The sequence below is a fragment of the Lepisma saccharinum genome, chromosome 15 (assembly GCF_977018435.1).
Source record: "Lepisma saccharinum chromosome 15, izLepSacc3.1, whole genome shotgun sequence".
Classification (NCBI taxonomy): Eukaryota; Metazoa; Arthropoda; class Insecta; order Zygentoma; family Lepismatidae; genus Lepisma; species Lepisma saccharinum.
This window is the reverse complement of record NC_139243.1, coordinates 73705292-73729274: the sequence shown is the minus strand read 5'-3', so window position 1 is coordinate 73729274 and position 23983 is coordinate 73705292. Positions and strand designations below refer to the sequence as shown.

General features: G+C 35.7%; 1 protein-coding gene across 1 annotated transcript in view; it reads right to left on the bottom strand.

Moving 5' to 3' along the window:
• The window catches only part of LOC145999333 (uncharacterized), a 54965-nt gene extending 34526 nt beyond the window's left edge, over positions 1-20439 (bottom strand). The window contains exons 1-2 of the mRNA XM_083136274.1: positions 20298-20439; positions 1690-2408 (exon numbers count right to left, since the gene is read on the bottom strand). Of these exons, the coding sequence (XP_082992400.1) occupies positions 1690-2408; positions 20298-20378 (800 nt within the window). The 5' untranslated portion in view covers positions 20379-20439. The remainder of the gene's footprint in view (positions 1-1689; positions 2409-20297) is intronic.
• Between the last annotated feature and the right edge of the window lie 3544 nt (positions 20440-23983).

The window sequence follows — 23983 nt, the reverse complement described above, 5'->3', positions numbered from 1 at the left end:
TGTATTGAAGCAGAATTAAAAGTGTGTGTGCAGCTACTGTATGTTGTATAGTAGGTAAAAGTAAAGTTCTCCATGCATATAGCATCACGCCATCAAGGCACATTTAGGGGATATGGGGGTAGGGCCTGATATATTCTTCATCTCAGTCATTTTCAAGATAATGTGATGAGAACCGAACTCCAGCTGCCTTCACCCCCCCCCCCCCAAGGAACCATTGATTTAAGGGTGGGCGAGTTCCAGAGCTGCTTTATGCAGGGACAAAACTGAAAAAAATCTGACCTTAGATCACTCACCCCAAGATTCAAACCTGGGTCTTCTGCATGGGCAGTCAGACACCCTGTCTACTTTTTTCTTTACATTTGTAATAAAAGTAATCCTCCTAAGCAGTAGTATCCCCCCTTTTTCTCTCTATTTTCACACACATCAATTTTCTCTATTTTTTCTGTATTCTCATTGGAACAAACACAAACATCCATGTCCGAACCAGGGACCCCTGGCATTGCAGCATGCTGTGCCAACCACTCTGCCATTAAGGTCGACTTAACCACCACATCTATCAAGTATTAGTATAGAATTGCAATGCGCAACCCTGGGAACTGATCATAGATATATTAACTGTTACACCATCCAGCAAGAGTAGAATTTTTCAGAATACAGTATCTTAGATAATTTAATCATTTGTCCCGCACTGTGGTTGTGCGGTCATGCTTTGGGCTCCAGCTATCGGACGTGTGCAGGTTTGAGTCTCCTTGGGGAAACGTAACAGCTTTCCTCCTGAGATTTTGGCCTGTGTATGAAACTGGTGAACACTCGCCATCATGATTAAATTGGGGAGCTACGAATGAGTAGCGTAACCCGATCATGAAAATCTATGACGATGACTGGGGGTTCGTCGTGCTGACCACACATCACCTCATAACTGGTTTCATGATCTCCCACCTCAGAGTAGGATCAAGAGAAAATGCAGCCGGCAGTCTGTAGGTAGGCCTGGGCGCTCAATGGTCTGTTGCAGCATGGGTTATGTATGTTTTTAGTTTAATCATTTCAAGGTGTGAGACCTTGATTGTCAATTCTTTACTGTTAACAGAAAATATTGAATAGTTTTTGATTCAGTGAACTAAAACAATACAAATTGAATGTTCTAATATATTACTATCAGGGACAAATGTATTTTATTTCTAAAATATATATATTTATAAACATAACCTGAAAAAAAAACCGGGTGTTTTTTTTTTTTCTGAAAAAAAAAACAGCAAAATGCCAACTCTAGGATGCAGGAAAAGATGACAAAATGCAGACTGACAACCAAAAAAGTATATGTAGTACCCCTTTCGAAAATCCTTGACACGCCACTGTATACATTGCTTGATCCCAAGAAAGGAGGGGGAGGGCATCAAATGGCAGGAAATTTCAAAGGACTATAAATTCCAAACTAGAGTGAATATTCCAAATATAAAAAAAAAATATGGGTTCTTATATATATATCTAACAATATCACATAACAAATTTCACCCTAATCTGACATGGTGGGGTGGACACTCATGGACAATCTTATGTGTAACCCAGCAGCACTGGTGGCACAATACAGAAATTACATGAATCATAACTCGTAAGTAATAAGGTCCAATCTTGAACCTTTGTACTCTCATGCTCATTTTCAATCCATGTACTAAAAATTCCTTCACCTACCTTTCTGCAGGCTCTGCCACTTCACTTTCTACTTGGTCAGGATTCTCTACACTATACTTCATGTCCTTATCTTCACTTAAAATTAATCCACCATTGTCACAGTCTTCAGCTGGCATTTTTTCAACAAATTGTCCATGATCACAGGGATAAAATCCTTCACTTTTAGGAACATTTTGTCCACTAGGAACTTCCGGAGTTTTGCCTTCAAAGTGCATCCAACTATCACCATTCACACTCTCCACTTTACAAACTGACATTTCTTTCATGTACTCATTACATAGTTTGATGTCAAGAGAAGCATCTTCTATGCACTGCTTAGATGGTTTGATGTCAACAGAAGCATCCTGTATGCACTGATTAGATAGTTTGATGTCAACAGAAGCTTCCTGTATGCACTGCTTAGATGGTTTGATGTCAACAGAAGCATCTTGTATGCACTGATTAGATTGTTTGATGTCAACAGAAGCTTCCTGTATGCACTGATTAGATTGTTTGATGTCAACAGAGATATCAACATCAGGAGGTTCCTCGAATGATTCTGTTTCAGTCTTGACACACGACTCATCCGGAAGCCAAACATTCTCCAGAGATGTTTGTTCACAAACTAATGGATCAGCACTTTCTGTTTCAGACTCAATGCGCACTTCCACAGAAGAGAAATCCGTATCAGACATTCGAGCAGCCAAATTTTCTTGACTATCATGAGACCAGCACCACTTCTGAAATACACAAGGAGGGTGAATTAAAATCACAATTTTTATTTAAAAAATATTTAATCAGATTTTCTTTGTCACAGTTTATAATTTTAAAAAAAACACACACATACAAACTTCTACACACTTTATGCCTTTGACTTTCTCAAAAAAAAATGGATGTGAGGTTTGATACACCCAGTGCATCGTTTCTCAACCTTCGGGGCGCTGCCCACTGGTGGGTCCCGAGAGGGCATTTGGTGGGTTGCAAAGTAGGACTCGAAAAATTATTTAATGTGTCTTAAAAACTTTTCTGTTTTAACAATTTGAATTCAACCCGTGTTGCACATAGTCACATGCATGTTGGCTTCAGGTGTCACTTGATATTTCCAACCACCTTTGTGTGTGTGTGTATGTGGTTGTTGAGAGGTGTCAAGTGTCATCATTTCACATTGCTATCGAGACTGCATGAATTACAAAAGCTAGCTGCATAAAACAACTGTTTTCAATTTCAGCATGTGTATTTAGTTAGATTTTAAACTAGAGTAAATTAGTCTTTTAAATTACATATTTACTTTTCTTGAATGAAGTATGTGCAATTTATTTAAGCAAGCATAAAATAGGGTATCTTAAAGAGTCGATAAAGTAAAGGTAAAGTGCTCCCCTTGTGCGTAGCACCACATCATGAAGGTAACGCCCCACACTTTCTTGATCCGGTCGTGAGTGGGGGTGATGTGATCAGCATCATGCCCTCTTAACCTACACTCTACTTCTTAGAGAGTCGATGTTAGCAAAAATATCACTATAAACTGGGTACACAACTTTACAAGTAATTCTGCCAGCACTCATGCTTATAGGTCCAACATAGGTGCCGATTCCTTCAGACATTTGGGGGGGCAAAGCTAAGCAAAGTGTAAAGACCTATTCTTTTCGTTTGCAGGGGAGTGAGTATTTTTTTTAAAATTAAGAATCCGAAGTACACACCTAAGAATATACACACTTGAGTTAACCTTCGAAACTTTGTAATTACAATTACTAGCTCTGACAACAAGGTACAGAGTGTTCCAATTAAAAAAAATGAAGTATCCAAAATAAACCTTGTTCAGTTACCATTATTGAAACACCTCGTAGATTAACTTTATGAGCGGCACAAAAAAATCTCTTCATTCAAACTACATAATTTTGTAACATAATATTTTATCTGCAACTTTTGATTGAGAATTTGATTATAATAAACTGTTTATATGCTGTACTTCTTTACACAATCCTTTATGGGAGTTTAATATCTTCGCACATGCTCAGTTGCTCACACATATATATGCATTGGTTACGCATTGTATAAGTGGCACTACCCACAGTAATGCAGTATGAAGTAGCACACACACCTTTACAGGCATACGTATGAGAAAAATTTTACTAATCCTGATTAAACACAGCAGTGGAATTTTGCAAAACAAAATATTTTCAATTTCTACTCAACTTTTACGAAAGGAAACAACATTCAATGAAATATTTCATGGTCCATACAGTATTAATATTATCCAGTTTCTCCTTATGTGTACTTGACACAGTGCCACAAAGTTAACATGCTTTTGAGCCATTTTACTTCGTAAATAGTTCTTGAGCCAATGCAATGAACAAACTAACAAGAAAAATATAGCATAAAAGCAAGCACATTAGTCTTAATGCTTTTCTTAAATAGAAGCAGTGGGTATTTGCTACTAGGCTATAGCCAGTGACATGCACTGAGGAGTAGCTAGTCTAGCAGAGATAGATCAATCAATCTCACAACTCTAATTATTATCAATCCACAATATTTATTGTCTTGTTAAAGCCACAGTCCATATGCAACACTGTTCACGTGCTTCTCGCGATCTGTGGACAAGGCTGCCCTAGCTGACTGTTCCTCTGCCTCACCAGTTCCAGGTAGGAACAGCCGAAGGTTGGAAAGGGAACATTCCCGCCTCTATTTCCCTTGCCCCCCCCCCTGCAATGGCTTAAAGGTCGTGGTTTCAAGTGCTTCAGTCTATCTCCTATAGGAACAGATAGGGGATTGGTTTCCATTTGATTCCATTGTATTGTAAATCCTCTAAGTACACGAGGAAAAAAATCTTCAGTAGGCCTACTTATGTTCTCTGTATTTACACCACAACTTCTAAACATTGTACAATTATAACAAGTCCATTCAGATGCACTGTTATATGGGCATTAAATATGCTAAGATTGGAAATTTAAACCTTCCATTTTTCAGTAGGGGCTTTTACTTCATTGCATTCCCCGTAATAAATAAACACAGATTCTGAAATGTCATCATTATCGGAGTTATATTTAAAAAGTTATTCAAAATTAAAATATTTTACGTATTTTTTTTTTAATGCTCCATTGTAAGCATTGCAAAGAACGAGAAATTTTGTAGCAGTAATTCTTGTATTTGTTAATATTTCTTTGCTAATTAGTACTCAGAGTTGTTTCACAAGGTTTTCCATACATTTGCAATAAAAAAGGCACAATTTTAAGTTAATTTAACATTTCGATGAAATTTGTCAAAGAAAAATGCATAATTGTGATTGATCTTAGATTATGGCTATTTTGCAGTGTTGTCAAATCACTTTGTACAAAGATCGGAAATATCGCAATAACATAAGGACAATAAACATATAAAAATTATTCAATTGGGTTAGTAAATAATAGAAAAATGTATTAAAATTGTGTGAAACATAATTTTATTACATATTTGAACTTGTAAAATAAGTTTACAGCAGTTCTATTAAAAGGTACATTCGTGATGTAGAAAAAGTAATGATTCAATAGTCTGTGTGTCCATATCACAACTTGAAAGTGAAGGATACCCCGTTTGAAGCTTCATATAAAAAAATGGCTGCTAAAAGACGTGCAGAGTAGCGTCGGGGCCATAAATTTAGAAATTTGGCCAACTTAAGTCCAAATTAGCTTCAATAATGGAACAAAAACAGAGATAGTGATTCTCAAGCAAATTTTATATAATTTCATACTCTGGAATCTACAAGACAAGTGATGGTGTATGAGTGATCTTCATACATCGGACAGATAAGTGTTTTACAGCCAGCTCCAGGTAAGGGAGGCTGAAATCATCTGGTGGCCTGTTGAAAACTTCAAACAGTCACTACAACGAGAGGAACAAGTTTAACTTAAGAATACAGATCCTTTGGATACTACAAAATATGGCCATTTAAGCGTACAATCAATATTTACGAAACTTTAATATTGTCAACTCTTATAATATTGGTACTTTTGTGACGTACTTGTAAAATTATTGTGGAATTACATGTAGGCGTGGCCATGCAATAACAATAATATTTATAATTTGTGACGAATATAATATTTTTAAAAGATAAATACTGTTTTATTTGTGAATATGTTTTGGGTATCTACATAGTTCATCTGTTAAATTATTTTGAGAATATCAAACTTGAAACATTCTTATATATGATTGTAGCATTAAGAATGAGGTGGCAACTGACTTGGCATTAGAGTTGCAATGTGCTAGCTATTGTGCACAATTTTATCTATATCTGAGGCGAGGAATACATTTCGGTGGTTGTACCCTTGTACAAGATTATGAGGACTCAGTTGCGCTGCTAATGTCAAGGTAGTTGTGCACATCTATTTAACATATTATTTTTGTTTTTTGTGAGATTTCTAGTTTAACATAAAGCATATGATGATGGATAAGGAAATCACATTGGCTGACCTCGCAAGTATGGTCAAGAATATGCACAGTGACATAGATTCCAAATTAAATGAACAGTCTGAAACTTTGGCATCTCAATGTGTGAGCATAGCCAAAATGCAGGAGCAAATAGATGCTTCTAACACAGCTAATTCTAATGACATAAAGTCTTTGAAGGTTGACATAGTTCAATTCAGAAATGAGTGCATGTTACGCACAGAGAAATTACAGCATGATTTCAGTGACTTTGAAAAGAGAATGGATGATGAATTAGAAAGTAGGGTTTGTAAGTTACGTGATGAGGTTGATGAAAGGATGGATAGCTCTACAAAGCATTTTGATGTTCAATTGGACGAACGCATTTCTGCTACTAGACAATGTACTTTAGCAATTGATCAGATGAAATCGGAATGGACAAGAATGAAAGGTAGGAATAGTGATGATTTAGTTATGTTAGATGTAAGTGTATGGTCACTAGGGGTTCAATGCTCACCAACATGTTATGAAACCAACACTCATGGTGTTTATCTCAATGATGTTCATCCTTATCTGAATGTTATGCAAGGTATAGGTAGTGTAGACACAGGTGCAAGGCACTCTAAAAAGGTTGATACCAGAAACGACACTATGTCTTGCCCGTAAAGCAAGAGTTGTCTGAAGTCAATAAATCTTCTTTAGAGACTACAATTAATGAGGCTTTATCAAAAATAAAAACAATAATTAACAACATCAGTTCCTTGCAACAAATTTTGCTTGTAATAGAAAATTTTGAATCGTTGAAGGTTAATCCTCCAAGAACTAGTGAAAACAACTTAGATGCAAAAAACCGAAATTTTAAGGCTCGAGTTGCTACTGTTTCAGTTAGTAGCAAATGTGATAACAGTGAAGAATCTAACTGCCTAACTAAACAGAATGTTGCAACTGGTAAAGATAAAATAAATTTTAGTATGCCTGTTAATAATGCTAGGACATTTACACATAACTTTAGGCAAGTAAATCCTAGTATTAAGGTGTATTCACAGCAGGAAAACGCTTAACTGCTTGTGTCAATGGAGGTGACAGAAGCAGTGGTGTTGCAAATCCTTTTCAATTGAATACAGAGTATAATAGTAAATATAGGAGTGATACTCATTTTAACAATGGTGGCTTTAGAAACCTAGTTCCAAAGTTAGATGATGCCCAATTAATAGGAGACAGTTTACTCCTTAGGTTAGCTCAAAATATACTAGGTTATAGATATTCTAAAGAGACAGGAGGTTCCAGATACATAGGTTTATGTGTTTCTGGACAAATGATTGATAATCTTCGCCAACGTGTTGAAGGTGGAGCCAAACTGAATGATAAGCTCATTTTGTTGGTTGGCACAAATGACATACTAAGAAGGAGATCATTAGAACAGATGATAGGATCTTTTACAAGACTTCTTAATTTACTCAAAACTAAGACTAGGAAAATAATCATTCTCACTTTGCCTCCAGTAGCAAGGTTTGTGGCATCGGAAGATGAACCAATATGGGAAACTTGGGATAGATTTAATACTTATTTAATGACATTACATAATGATGATACTATCAAAGTTTATAATATTGCACCTCTATTTTTTCAGGGTAATGGTAAGGTAGATGAAAGTCTCTATGTAAAATTCTTTGGTGACCCAGCACACAATAGGTTGGATATGGTTCATTGGAACAATGCAGGGATGAATAAAAGTTATTCAGTTTTTAGCCAGCATGTCAGTATGTAAATTTAGGCATGACAACATTGTTCACAATGCCAACAGAAGTAAAATTGAAGCCACGGTACATTCCGTTAGCACTAACAAGGCCAACGCTGATAAAAATGTACATTTTAATAGAGATTGTGAGATTATTTCTAATTTACAGGAAAACTAGATAGTAGCCTTTATTCAAAGGTAGGTGACAAAGGTACTCTCGTAAATCCTACAATATGCACAGTTAATGTAGGCGATTGGGACCAAGAATTTTAATATGAATGTTATGGTGATGAGCAAAAAAATCAGGATACCATTAAATTCCTCTTTTAAGAAACCTAGCACTGCAAAAATTGAAGTAAAAATTCTTAACTGACCTTATGTAGCCTTGTGTGATAGTGGCGCGGAAATGAGCCTGCTTTCGGAGAAAGTATGGAAAGATATTAGTGTGTTAGTAAGGAAGCCTAGCTTCCGGCTTCAAACATCAGATTGGTAGATTTTGCAGGTTACACTAAATCAAAGGTACTAGGCATAGTTAAACTAAATATAAAGATAGTTCCAGTAGATTTGTATGTTCAATTTCTTGTAGTCCAAAATTTACAAACAAGTATAATATTGGGTTTAGACATTCTTTATGCTATGCAGAGTTCTTTGGATTTTATGAACAAAGCTCTTATGTGTAAGACACCCCAAGGGCAAATCCTAGCTCGATTTATTCCAATTGGTGCAGGTGAAGATGATAAGCAGTATTATGATTGCGCACTAGTGCTCAATGCTGAAAATTCTAACATTACCGAAATTGAGCATGTAAATAATTTTAACGATCTTTTGGACAAGTCAAAAGATTTTACTTTTTGATCTTTTGAATGAATATGACAGTATATTTTCAAATAAACCTGGATTGTGCGAAGGGTATATTCATAAAATACATTTGGATACCGACGAACCAATTGTCGGAAGAAATTATCCAATACCTTACGCTTACAGGGAAAAAGTCCGTGAGCAAATAAACACTATGCTAGAATGGGACATGATAGAACTTTCAAATTCTGAATATCTTTCACCCCTTTTAGTAGTTCCGAAACCCAACGGGGACATATGTCTTTGTGTTGACTTGAAACGAATCAACTCACACGTTAAATTAATGCAAATACATCCCGTAAAGATACAAGAGTTGTTAGTAGAATTTCAACAATGCAAATATTTCACAAGCCTAGATCTTGGGAACGCCTTTTGGCAAATTTTACTACATGTAGATAGCCGTAAATATACCACCTTTAAGTTTGAGGGTATTCTATATCATTTCAAGAGAGTTGTGTTTGGTTCTGTTAATGGTACAGCTGTATTTGTAGATGTGCTCAGTCGTGTATTAGCCAATTGTAGAGAATTTGTAGTTGTGTATGTGGATGACGTTATCATCAAATCGAAAGACTTTAACTCTCATGTTGTACATGTTAGAGCTGTATTGGAAAGGCTTAAGAATGCAGGAATGACGTTGAAGTTGGAAAAATGTAAATTCTGTAAATCCGAGATTAAATTTTTAGGGCATGTAATCACTTCCAGAGGTTACATGAAGGATCCAATATATGTACAGTCTTTATTGGACTTGCCAGAACCATCAACCTTGAAACAACTACAAAGAATTCTTGGATGCTTCAACTGGATAAGCAAATATATTCAAAATTACGCCCTCATTGCTCAGCCTTTGTACCATTTGCTAAAGGAAAAATCTAAATGGCAGTGGACCGATCAAGCATCAATAGCTCTCAAGACCATGAAAGACAAAATGTGTGAACGTGTCTTATTGGCGTTTCCTGATTTTTCTCACACATTTTATGTGCAAACAGATGCATCATTAATTGGTGTGGCAGGTTACTGTTATCAGACTATAGATGATGAATTTAACCCAGATACCCCGATCGTCCTACATGTAGAACACCTACTCAAAAAATTCTGGACGTAGTTCAAGGAACTACCAACAGATGGTGCTACATCTCTACTTTGTAGAAGGTTTATTGTAACAAATCGAGCTAGTGTTCGTTGTTTCACTGCCATTCGTGTTGTGTTATGCATGATTGAAGTTGAGTAAACAGACAGAAAATGGATAATTACCGCTTCAAATATGATAGGTAAGTGAAACACACATTATTTACAGTGCTTTTGAACTGGTGGCCTGATTATTTGTTTTAGTATATATCCAAGATTTCTATAAAGTTTTCGTAGTTTTGAGAACAACTGTCAAACAGGCTTGCCAGTCTTTTTGAATTCATAGCTGTCAGATCTAAGAGCCAGTGTACTTATGTACTATAAAAGTGACTGCATGGCTGCATGTGTGTGAGGGGGGGGGAAGCAGGACGGTTAGGAATAACCTATGTTTATGTTTTTGTAAGCCAATAAGTCTTTCTTGGAAGAGAATTGTTACAAATTCGTTTGTTTTATATATAATTCATTTTATGCTTTTGGCTCAATTATCACTTTTTTGTTTCAGAGGGCTTACTCTTCATACCATTATGAGTATGATTGAAGAGGATGATGACGACATACCAGCCAACGGTGCTACCATTTGTCTTCAACCACCAGTCAACTCATGTGGTAACATCATGGATGAAGATTCAGGAGAAGATAATATTTCAATAAATCAGCTTCCTGGTAGCCAACTGCGAGCAGCCACCGAAATTCAAATTGAAGAGACTGGTGATCAACATTTAGAGGAATTTAAAGATTTGGCAACAGATGGGAAAGTTGCCACAGAAACTGTGGGAAGTGATGCGAGTGAATTGCCCTCCCCTCCTCCCGTGAAAACACGAAAGATCTTTTCATGGAAAAAATGCGATTTAGTTACAAATACACCTGTTTGGCCAGTGTAGTGTTTGGTTGAAAATCAAGAGAGCCCTCTGGAGTTGTTTTGCTCAATATTTGATCAACAAGTGATAGACTTGTTTGTTTCCTAAAGCAACATGTATGCAGCTGCAAAGAACAGTCCTGCAGATATCACTTCAAATGAAATGAAATGTTTTTTTGGAATTCTTCTCCTTAGTGGATACATACAAGTTCCTCGACGAAAAATGTACTGAAAAAGGAGTTCTGATGCTCATAATGACTTAGTGTGCAAAGCCTCTAACTAGAGACAGATTTGATTTTATCATATCAAATCTTCACATAGTTGATAATAATGAACTGGACCTTGCAGACAAATTTGCTAAGGTTCATCCTTTGTTTGATATTCTGAACAGGAAGTTCCAAGAGTTGGCTCTACTGGAAGAAAACCATAGTATAGACGAAGCAATGGTCCCTTATTATGGGCGTCATGGCTGTAAGCAATTCATTCATGGAAAACCGATCCGCTTCGGTTATAAACTTTGGACTGGTGCTACGCGGCTGGGATATGTCACTTGGGTTGAGCCTTATCAAGGTGCTAGGACGATACTCAATCCACTGTACAAGGAACTTGGTTTGGGAGCATCAGTTGTACTTCAATATACAGATATATTGCTAAGTATTAGTCCTGATTCTCCTATCCATTTGTATTTTGATAACTTTTTTACGTCCACTCACTTACTTCAGAAGTTGTCAGAAAAAAATATGAAAGGAACTGGAACTGTGTGAGAAAATCGAATTTGTAAGTGTCCTCTCATGGAAACACGTGAAATGAAGAAAAAAAACAGGGGTTTCTTTGACTATAGAGTGACAGGTGACAAATCCATTGTTGTGGCTAAATGGCACGATAACAGTGCAGTGTGTTTAGCTTCAAATGGACATGGAGTATTTCCTATTCATTCAGCAAAAAGGTACTTACTGAAGGAGAAAAAGAACATACAGGTGCAGCAACCACATTTGGTTCACATGTACAATTCTAATATGGGTGGTGTAGATCGATGTGATCAAAACACAAGCCTCTACCTAGTCAACATAAAGGGGAAAAAATGGTACTTTCCTGTTGTTGATCACTGCATTGACTTAGCAGTAAATAATGCATGGCAAATACACAAATCTCGCAAAGGTGAACTGGATCTGCTATCTTTTCGTCGTCGAATTGCAACATCCCTGTTTGCAAGCAATGCCAGAATATCAAAACCAAATTCCAAAGGACGCCCAAATGCATCTGGCAATGAAGACGTGCGATACGATAGAATTGATCACTTGGTAATACCACAAGAGAAACAGACAAGATGCCGACAGTGCCATGCAAAAGCAACAAGGTGTGTAAAGTGTGACGTTGGATTGCACGTAAAATGTTTCGTGGATTTCCATACTGTGTAAAACATACGCAATTATGCAAGACATTTGTATCATTCACATTCCTGGCATCCTATATATAGGACGGGCCAAATAATTGCCCAAATATGAACGAAAGTGTATAATTATTTTTTTTCACATATTTCAGTTGGCAGTGAAACATTTTATGTGAATAAAAGCTTGTTTTTATTTATAGTTCTCTTTTAGGGTTATCTGGGTTAAGCCACTCGGTTTTGTGAGCAGATTGATAAAAAAATATCAGAAGTCTTACACTTCAACAGAATTAGAAGTGTTAGCAATCTTATATACAATAGATAAATTTAGTTCATTATTAAAAGATAGGCATTTTGTAGTCATCACTGACCATAAAGAACTAACATGGCTGGAAACGGCACACACGTGGAATGCAAGACTGACACGATGGTTTATCCAATTGCAACAATACTCATTCGATGTGCAGTATTGCAAAGGATCACATAATATCATCGCGGACGTGTTAAGTATAACCTTTCCTCAACAAACAGACCTGGTATACCATATTAATAGTGTGATGCTAAAAAATGAAAAGTGGAAAGTCTTATGCAAGCTCAAGAAGTGGATAGTGATTTAAATCACATTAGGCAATTTCTGTTGAACCCATTGGTTTCAGAAAATTCTAGAAGTAGAACTTGGAACAAACAATATTTCCTAAAGGAAAATGTGTTGTATATCAGAGATTTTCACAATGCTAATATAATTAGGATATGCATCAATTTGTCTAGTGGGTTCCACTTTAATAAAATTCCATGATCAAGGTGGACACTTTGGTGCACATCGCACACTTTCCCAAATTTATTCACATTGTTTCTGGAAAGGAATGAAAAAGGACGTACAACAGTATGTTTCTGATTGTGAGGTTTGTGTTCGATCCAAACCAAATAAGCACCCAGCCAAACATTTAGCTAAAGTGCATTATACAAGTTCACCCGGTAAGGTGCTGTTCATAGATTTACAAGGTCCATTTACTAAGGGTCCCAAGCGTGAAAGATTTCTAGTTACAATTTTAGATGCAGCCTCCAGATATTTGGTTGCGTATCCAATTGTAAATAGCAATGCTAGTACTGTAGTAAGAAAGCTATGCGAAATTTACTTTGTGCATCTGGGGATACCACATAAAATTATTTCTGATAATGGTCCTCAATTTAAATCTCACTTGTTTAATACATGTATGAAAGACTATGGCATTACACTTATGTTCACACCTCCATATCACCCTTCATCCATTATGGTGGAGAGGTATCACTCGGAACTAAACAGATTGATGAAGATCTTATGTATTGAAAACCATACTCGATGGTCTGAAAAGATTAACACAGTCTTGTTTTGGTTAAACACCACCATCTCGACTCATACTGGTTTTGCCCCAATAGAATTGAGATTGAATATAGAACCAAGCCTTCACTTAGGTACAAAGATTTTCACTGTTGATAGAAAAGACACGTAGAATGAAAAATTGGTTAGGGCTGACATAAAAAGTCGTAATGCTAGATCAAAGAAGTTAGATAAATGAAATGTAAGAGAAGAAAATAAAGTACCTGTTTTAACCAGGAGTCTGGTATTTATCAAAAACAGACAAAGGGAGATTGATGACAATCCCATAAAAAAGTATTGTTTCCTGTTTGAAGGGCCTTATTTATGCCTTGATAACATAAATCATAAACATAAATTACGTATTTCTTTTTTTTTTAATGCTCCATTGTAAGCATTGCAAAGAACGGGAAATTTTGTAGCAGTAATTCTTGTATTTGTTAATATTTCTTTGCTAATTAGTACTCACAGTTCTTTCACAAGGTTTTCCATACATTTGCAATTAAAAATGCACAATTTTAAGTTAATTTAACATTTCGATGAAATTTGTCAAAGAAAAATGCATAATTGTGATTGATCTTAGTTCATGGTTATTTTGCAGTGTTGCCAAATCACTTTGTACAAAGATCGGAAATATCGCAATAACATAAGGACAATAAACATACAAAAAATATTCAATTGGGTTAGTAAATAATAGAAAAATGTCTTAAAATTGTATGAAACATAATTTTATTACATATTTGAACTTGTAAAATAAGTTTACAGCAGTTTCTATTAAAAGGTACATTTATGATGTAGAAAAAGTAATGATTCAATAGTCTGTGTGTCCATATCACAACTTGAAAGTGAAGGATACCCCGTTCGAAGCTTAATATAAAAAAATGGCTGCTGAAAGACATGCAGAGTAGCGTCGGGGCCATAAATTTAGAAATTTGGCCAACTTAAGTCCAAATTAGTTTCATAAATGGAACAAAAACAGAGATAGTGATTCTCAAGCAAATTTTATATAATTTCATACTCTCGAATCTACAAGACAAGTGGTGGTGTATGAGTGATCTTCATACATCGGACAGATAAGTGTTTTACAGCCAGCTCCAGATAAGGGAGGCTGAAATCATCTGGTGACCTGTTGAAAGCTTCAAACAGTCACTACAACGAGAGGAACAACTTTAAGAATACAGATCCTTTGGATATTACAAAATATGGCCATTTAAGCGTACAATCAATATTTACGAAACTTCAATATTGTCAACTCTTATAATATTGGTACTTTTGTGACGTACTTGTAAAATTATTGTGGAATTACATGTAGGCGTGGCCATGCAATAACAATAATATTTATAATTTGTGACGAATATAATATTCTTTAAAAGATAAATACTGTTTTATTTGTGAATATTTTTTGGGTAGCTACATAGTTCATCTGTTAAAATATTTTGAGAATATCAAACTTGAAACATTTTTATATATGATTGTAGCATTAAGAATGAGGTGGCAACTGACTTGGCATTAGAGTCGTAATGTGCTATCTATTGTGCAAAATTTTATCTATATCTGAGGCGAGGAATACATTTTGGTGGTTGTACCTTCATACAATGTGTATGTATAATATGGAATGTAGTTTCATTATTTATGAAATGGGAATGTATTATATGCAGACAAAAGAGTTATGCTTTCTTTCTTTCTTTTTTTCCATATATGGAAAATATAATAGTTAAATAACAAATATTTGCTCACACTCTCTCTCTCTTTTTAGTAGTGTTTTACTTAAATGTACTACTCTCGTGGCCTCCAATTAAAACAATTGGGCAGGTAAACAGTCAATAAATAAACATTCTTATTGTTGTTGTTGGTTTGGTTTATTTTACTTCGCTTTTCCGACACATTTGGTTATTGCAAAAATGAGGATGAGTGATATATGATGGAATTGATGTAGGGACCTCACAAAGAACAATCCAGGCTGGGAACCCATGACGAGCACGCATTATTGTTCATATATATTGTACTCTGCAGTGAATAATGAAATAATCTGGAATGAAAAATTTATTAAAGAACTCAAAAAGCCAAATGAATATTATTGAAGAAACTGCAAAAAGCTGTTTATCCCCTTTTATATATTGACTTTTTGCCACCTCCCACCACTACTTCTAACTGTACAGATTTAATCGCAGTAAGTTGCTAATGTACTTATGGAAGTCATGAGGGCAATCATAAACAGAGATCTCTCAATTTCTGATTTCACAGTGCCCTGCAGATGCGCTGGGAGGAAATTATTTTTAAATTTATTTTTAGCATTGCTCTTCCATCACTTTACCTAACTTCTGCCAGGACAATGAACGTTGCTTAAATTAAACGGGTAAGAGTGGTTACATAGAAACACTCATGTACAAGCCAGGGCTTGAGCCTGGATCCTTCAGTAACGAGATCGTGAGGTGGAGAAATTAGGGAAATCAAGCAATGCAATATTTTTGAAAAAAACATTAATCGTACACAAAGATGGTGTTTCAAAAATCCAATTGAAAATTACCACTGAGCGAAAATGCAGTTTGAATTACCAATGCTCACATATCCAAATGGTTAGTGCTTTCATCTTATCTTTGTTGTTGGCCGACCAACATGCTGGGGGGAAGGGTGCAAGTGGTCCTGGGTCAGCAACCGATGGAGGCACATAGTGGTTCGGATTCCACTTTAAACTGTAGGTCCAGTCCCAATTAGCCTTTCTGTGCAACACCAAATCAACCAACCATGGCATAATGGTTATCACAGTGTGCTACCACACCAGGAGTGCCAGCTTCGAACCTCGACCTGGGTGTTCTTTGTGTTTGTCCTTTCACTAATTTTATAGTATCATCTTCACAATTAACCAAATGTGACAAAAAAATCGACTAAGTAACAAAAATCAAATCATTGATTATTATTTGATTTGGTTCATTTTACTTCTCTTTCCTGCCACTTTTGGCTAATCGCGAAGATAGTAAGATAAAATTGATGAAGGGACATACACAAAGAACACCCATGGCCAAGCTGGGTTCTCTCTCTGGCTTAGTAGTCAACTCAAATCGTTTTTGATTCTCGAAAGGTGGTGGAGTTACATTTTAGTAGTCATTGCTCATTTTACAATCGTCTCTTATCTTGTTCTTTTTAGGAATACTGAGCGATAAAGGGGGGGGGGGGCTATGACCCACACCAACCTGCCCTTGGGCACCTCATGATTGCTACCCCAAGTATCAACGTCACCACACGTCACTGGTTGTAACCTAAGGGTCGCTAGTCCAGGAAGGGGCTGCATAAAAATGTGAGGCTGAAGAGGCAGAAGTGACAAAGATGATTGATTAATCAAATTCATTACATATGTAATAATTACAAAGTAAATTAACATGTAGAGGGAAGGATTTCTAGCATTTAAATCACTTCTTTTTACAGTACTGCATTTTAACTCAAGTCAATTTTTTTCTCAGATGTGCATATAAATCAACATGTAGAGGGAAGGATTTCTAGGATTTAAATAACTTCTTCTTACAGTACTGCATTTTAACTCGTCATTTTCTTCTCAGATGTGTGTATATTTTAAAGTTTAGAAGTGTTTTTAATACAGAGCATGCAATTAATGGTAGTAATGATGATGATAATGTCAGCAGGGCCCAAAACAAAGAATAGCCTAGGGGCCTAAACTATATAAATACCCTCCTGAATAGTTGCCATAACTGTGCATCATGGATACTGATCAGAACACGGAATATCTATAGCCTGTCGTTTACAGACATTTTCAGAACTAAATGAGGATAATATCATAATAAATTAAAAACATATATATATCATATATACATTTTACCCTCCTAGTTTGATAATTGTTCAATTTGGATAATTAATATTCCACCAAATTGTTGTCATACTGGTATTTCCACAAAATACTTTAGTTCTCCGAGATAGAGACAAGATTAGGCCTCTTTAATGCAGTTTGTAGGTACAAAACCATTAGTTATATATCCCCATCACAGGCACGTACTGTATAGAGAACTATATTTCAGGATGGATCCAAGCCATTTTTTACATGTAATAATAATAATTAATAGGTTGATGAAATCTAATAAGTGAATTAAGTTTTATATAAGAGTTTGCAAACAAAGTTACTACTCACATTTTTGGATTTCTTCTTGAAATATTCAAAAAGTGTTCAAGTTTTTATTTTTCCCATTCTCCTCTCAACTCGGAGCTCAACAACATCCAACCACCACAATTCACTGCTATGTACTGAACGAAGATGATCAATTTGTTTTCTCATTCCTTTCATTTGTCTCTTTGTTACAAAATGCAATTGTGTTGAGTTATACATTGGGCCCTTTACAGTTTCGGTGGCCCTGGGTCTCACGAAGTGTAATATTCTTCAAGGTGGGTTCTCGATTGGAAAAGATTGAGAACCTCTGCCCTAGTGGATACACGAGCCAAAGAAAATTGCCTATTTTAACTGCAGAGGCAAGAATATGGACTAGATGTAGCACCCCTTTTGTATGTAAATTGTGACATGCCTATGATAAAAGTTCCCTGTGCATATTGCACTGTGCCATTGAGCCACATTTAGGTAATGTGAGGGTAGGGCTCCAGACATTCTCGATTTGGCCAATTTAGACATGATGTGATCAGCAACCATTCTCCAGCCACCTTTACTCCCAGGACCTATTTATTTGAGGCTGGGTGAATTCCAGGGGTGCTTTGTGTATGGACAAGACCAGAAAATTTCTTACCTCAGATCACCCAACCTAGGAATCAAACCTGGATCTCCCTTGTGGCAGTCAGATGTCTTATCTACTAGACCACGACAGCACCAAACATGCACTATGGTTTCTACAAAAACATGGATGGGCAGAGACGTGAATAGACAGGCAGAATACTTGAAATAATACAGAAGACAGTCAGCATGTTCCAGTGGAGCAATCTAATATAACTGTGGTTAATAGTTTTTTCGTTCATTTTGTTCATGCTGCATCTGATTATTTCATGGTGCTTCAAGTCAGAAAATGCAAAACAGTAATTGCCTTTACAGTGCAACTTAGAATAAATTTTCCTCAGGGTGCAGTAGCTAATGAGCTTAAAATGTTGGCGGTAAAATAAGATCAAGGGCATAAAAATGGGGTTCCACTGTGTGTTATCTGATTTTCTTGTGTAAAATATACAAATTAGTTATGGAAGATCTACTGGGACTGGTTATTAAAATTAAAAATGCAGTGTTCTGATTTTTTAAACAAAGGTTTCCATCAGGAATGTTGTAAAAAAAACTACACTTCTCCTACAAATTAGGCTTCCAATACGCAAACTCATTATGAATGTGCGACTTACAATAGCAATATAACACGTATTTTTAAAATATTTAAAAAATATTCAAAAAACACAAAAAAATGGTACTTATGTTTTGTGAGTATGTTGTTTACACAACATTTCGAAAATCTACTGTTCTCTTCTTCAGGTCCAAAACTTTGACTACAAAAAACTTTCCATAGCCACGTCAAGATATTTTAAAAACCAGGAATAAGGATGTGGGTTTGATATGGGTAAGACAGAATTTAAAAACTATGCCTAAAACTGATGTTGCCTTCATATTCTGTTACAAATTAAAAGTCCCTGAAGTTACAAGACCCTTTCCTTCTAAAACACGTATTTCAACATTGAACAATTTAAAATATCTTGACATGGCTATGGAAAGTTTTTCGTAGTTTTCGTAGTTTTGCACCTGAAGAAGAGAACAGTAGATTCTCGAAACGTTGTTGTGATAACATACTCACAAAAACATTTTTTGAATATTTTTAAAATATTTTAAAAATGCATGTTATATTAGCTTTCAACCTCCTCACTGTACAAAGTTCCTGATGAACGCTCACATTAGAAAACTAAAAAGTTGTATTACCCTCTCTAGGTGGCCTTAATTATCATCATTTTATTATGATGAGTGCATTAACACAGACATTTATCAACAATGTAGGGTAAATATAATGAATTAAAAATTTTTTTAAGCATGGCAATATCTTGTTCTAGTTACATATATTCCATTCCTCATGTATTTTGAAAGAGTTTTACAATGAAGTCCACGCCACACACACAAATGGAAATACAACAGAATAGAGTAGAATGAAATACAATTTTATTCACATGTACTCTGATCCTTACATATTCCTTTCCCATTGGTTCTTCAAGAAGTAAACACAATTTCATTATTAGTAACAACAGGTGTAAAAATAATACTTTCTATACCTTAGAAATACATCTATTACCACACCAAGAGCAAATAAGATTCGACGGTAAGAATGTAGAATCGACCCTTCCGAATAGAAATCTGTATCATATATCGTTGGAACGAGTAGGAATCAAGGATTCCAGAAATGTATGCTTTAAGGTGAGGAAACAATTGGAAGTGTAAAAATTTCATAAAAATTGCCCCCTCCCCCCGATTCTGGGCTCCTCCCTGGGGTAATTGACCTACGCCCCCTACCACTACTGCGGCCCAGCCTTTCTCTAAATATATCCTTTAAAGGCATGTTAGAACCTGCACAACAAAGAAATACGAATGAAAACATGATTTTAAAAAAGTTCAATCCTAGTAAAAATTCGTATATAGCCTATATCTACGTTGAAAACCAAAGTTCGACCTGGCAATAATGTGTGTTTAAAACTAACATGGATTAGGTTAAAGGAAACACTCTATGGTGAGTAATGTAGTAGTATTTTTTTTATTATTTCAAAGAAGTGTAAATTCAAATTGAGAAATGAACAGTGGCAAATCATAGTGTGGAATACGCACTATTAGCGAACATTTCTTTCTTTTACTTTCAAACGGTAAAACCCATAGGTCGATTGTGAAGTCTAGCCGGATCGACTATTTGTTAGTATTACAACATATTCAAGTAAATAAAAATACCTTTACCTCAAAGCCCGTCTCCCCTCTCTGCTTCTCTTCTGCAGATGACGGGTATTCATTGAGAAGGTTTTCTGATTCAGAAGACATGTTATGGAAGCCCTGTAAGATTCTCTGGCATGTCTATGCACGGATAGCACACGAACTTTGGCAAACTGTCATCCTCTGACACCTAGAATGAAGAAAACTGAAGTCATAAGTAGGATAGGGTTGGGACATGGATATTTAGACACTGGGTAGTATTGGGTAAATACTGGATATTTATTAAAACTTTAGTCATCTACCAAGAGCCGAGATAGCTCAGTTCATAGAGCATCTGGCTATCACTAGGAAGACTTAGGCTCATTTCACGGCAGGAGATCTGCACAAGGATATTTTCCAGTCAATTCCCTGTTTCTGCATGGCTCCGAAGATCACCCAGCCTCATATAAATGGGTAACTGGGGGCAATCCTGGAGGGTAAAGGCATCCAGGCAGGAAACTGATCGCCATCACAACTTTGGCCACAATCAAGAATATGTGGAGTTCTTCTATACCTCCCCATCACCCCATGTGCCTTTCTCTATTTTAGTTATGTACCTCAAAAGTAGATATTTATTACAAATTAAATGTTCCCGTTTATATTTTGTACTGAGACAAAAATATAAACATTCCTCTTAGCAATTGTTACAGTTGAACATCTGGATTCCCTACCAAACATCAAAAATTTGTTGTAAACTGTATTTTTAAATTATACAAAGCTTTGTATATTTCTATTCCTATTATATTTTGGTCAGTACCGTATTATATATTGCATGTCCTCACTTTCCTAGATACATTCACATCTCTTACTCAGTATGGACACTACTGGACCATGATAAAATTCAAGTATAATTCCTGGTTCAAGGTGAACTTTCCAAAAATTCAAGGGTATAAGCAGATGTTTTCTCTATTTCAACCTTACAAATTACCACCTCTCAACTCCCCAAACAAATATATTAACATTATAAAGGGTCTGTGATTACAACATATCCACAAAATACTAATTCAATTAAATGGCATACGTACACACACACACACATCTATCTCTACATAATATTAATTTCAGGTGCGGAGTGGTTTACATTTGTCATATCACTAGTTCATGCTCGAAATACATACATCTACAAACACAAGTCACAAATGTTAAGGAATACATTAATATACAAAAATAATTGTTAATTGTATAAGAATTTCAAATCCAAATTTTAATTGTTTGAAATTAATTTGTTGTACTTTCAGTGGTACTCTAAAAGTTGGTAGTGTGCTGCAGGCCAATATTTTAAATATTGTTAAAATGACACTTTATTAAATTGTAAGTGAGTCTGGCGTGCACCCAAGACCGATTGCAGGTTAATATACAATAGTATACTCTTGAAAATAAAAAGATGAAGCATTTTCAAGCTCATAAAAGTTTCAAGCAATGATGGAGGATTTTTCTTATGTGATCAAATTCATCAGTGACATAGTTGTGATGTTTAAAACTCTTGGACCAACAGAATGAAGACTGTATGATAGAACAGGGTGTAATGCTCTGAACATTACATTGTGATTCTTTGTTATTTAGTTAAAATATAGTATTTGTGTGTTTTCAATTATGAAATATTTATGATGCCACAGAGAACTAGTGTCAGATAGAAAATAAACTAACCTTGATGTGCCAGGACCTGGCAACATTTAAGAAACTAATAGATTTATCAACAAGCGAGAAATACCATAGCAACTAAAAAATATAGTGGAAAAAGATGTCTTGAAAAATTGCAATATGTGACTTAAAGTTCATTTAATTGATAAGAGTCTTGAAGAAGAGTCCGTGCAAGAAATCATCGAAACATGTAAAACGATAAAGCGTAATAGTAGGTATTTTTTGGTTAAGAAGGTTGGAAATGCTGCAAATCGACAATCACGACACGCGATGATCCAGAATACCACAGCTGTGCACGCCATATTGTGTGTTACGCAAGCGAGAAAAGGAAGAACAATAATTACTCAGAATGTGAAAAAGTGACATTTTCATGAAAGAAGCATAATCCCACCTTAAAGAATGTTCTGCAATGCAGAATAGATAAGTAGGTATGTTAAAAATGACGAAATAAACGAGTGAGAGGTGTTCGTCAGAGGTCGAACAGGTACCAAAATTACTAAATAAGCACATATCTGGAAGTGTCATTTCAGTGAAAATATTGGAACATTTCAAGGCACCCCTGTAAGCTATCTATGGTGGCCCACCCCACCGCGATGCACACTTGGGTAGAATATTTTTGAAAAGCTGGACAAATTCATTCTCATGTGTACCAACAGTGTTTCATATGCTATCCAATTTTTGTACATATATGTGCAGTCAATTTGCAACCAGGTGAGTAGTGAAACTTTTAGTTTGGTTTTGTTTACGTGGTTAATACAGGTTCCATTTCTGCATCAGAGGTAACAAGTGTACACTATATAATTACATGTAAAATTACACTAAATGTAGACAGGAATGGGATTTTTGGGAGTCATCCTAGCTATTCCCCTGTTTTGGATGTAATACAGAATTTGTGAAATAGTAAGATGGAATGTAGTTTCTCTTTCCCCCTGCTGAACTTTCGTCAATTATTTGCAAATTATTATGAGAGGCTCAAAGGAAGATTTGTGCTCAAATCCAGATCAAGAACTGATCAGGTGTGTAAAGCATTTAGGGACATTAATTATTCGGTACTCGTTAGATACAGCGAAAACACATTTAACTCGTTTATTTTCAAATTAATTTCATTTGTGCTTACCTCATATGCATAGTGGAACAATTTTCAACTTGGGATTACTTTTTTTTTCAATGAAAAAAGCGTTATTTTTAACATTATAAGTATTTATTGGTAGTTGCTAATTGGCAGCCAAATCTTGACTCACGTTGTCTATCGTCAGCTGATATGCAGTGTCGTCAGCTGATATGCAGTGTTACCAAACTTATGAACCGATAAATGCCTCACAACCTATTCACAAAAGGTTTTTAAGCAAAAATTGATCCACAAACCATTCACGGAAGGTTAGGTTAGGTTCAATTAGGTTAGGCAAACATAGAAAATTAAATTGGGGAAAAAAATGCTCACACGTCATCTTGTAAAACTACTGCATGGTTGCTACACTGACAGGGGGTTACATAATCAAACACACTGAACATTTGATTCACGTAGACGACGGTAATGGTGGCACGAGCTATCGTGCAACGGAGATTCATGAATGTCGAAAATTACATTATTTACAGGCCGAATAAGTTGCACGAATGGAAAAAACACTATTCCCAGCTTCCAAAAGTCCACAGGAACTCAATTCCGTAAGTACTTTTCAGTCTCTTCTGTAAATTTGAAGAAATGCATTTTCGCTATATCTAACTGTTACCAATTATTCTACTGCTAAGAGACCTAAAGGTGATCCACCTAATCTAATAATGAAAGGATTTCAGAATATTTTATTAATTCCAAGAGCCCTAAACCTAACATGACTAACATAACAACAAAAACATTTAGGAGTGAAATAATACTCCTTCACATCCCACACACGTGAAAGAAGATGGTAGCAGAAGTCTGTAAATAAGACAATAGTAAATGAATGACTGCTTGCAAACAATCAGATAGAATTGCATGGGAGGGAAAAATTGTTCTCCACAAAACATGCAGTAAGTAGTCACGAAACCTTTGAAGT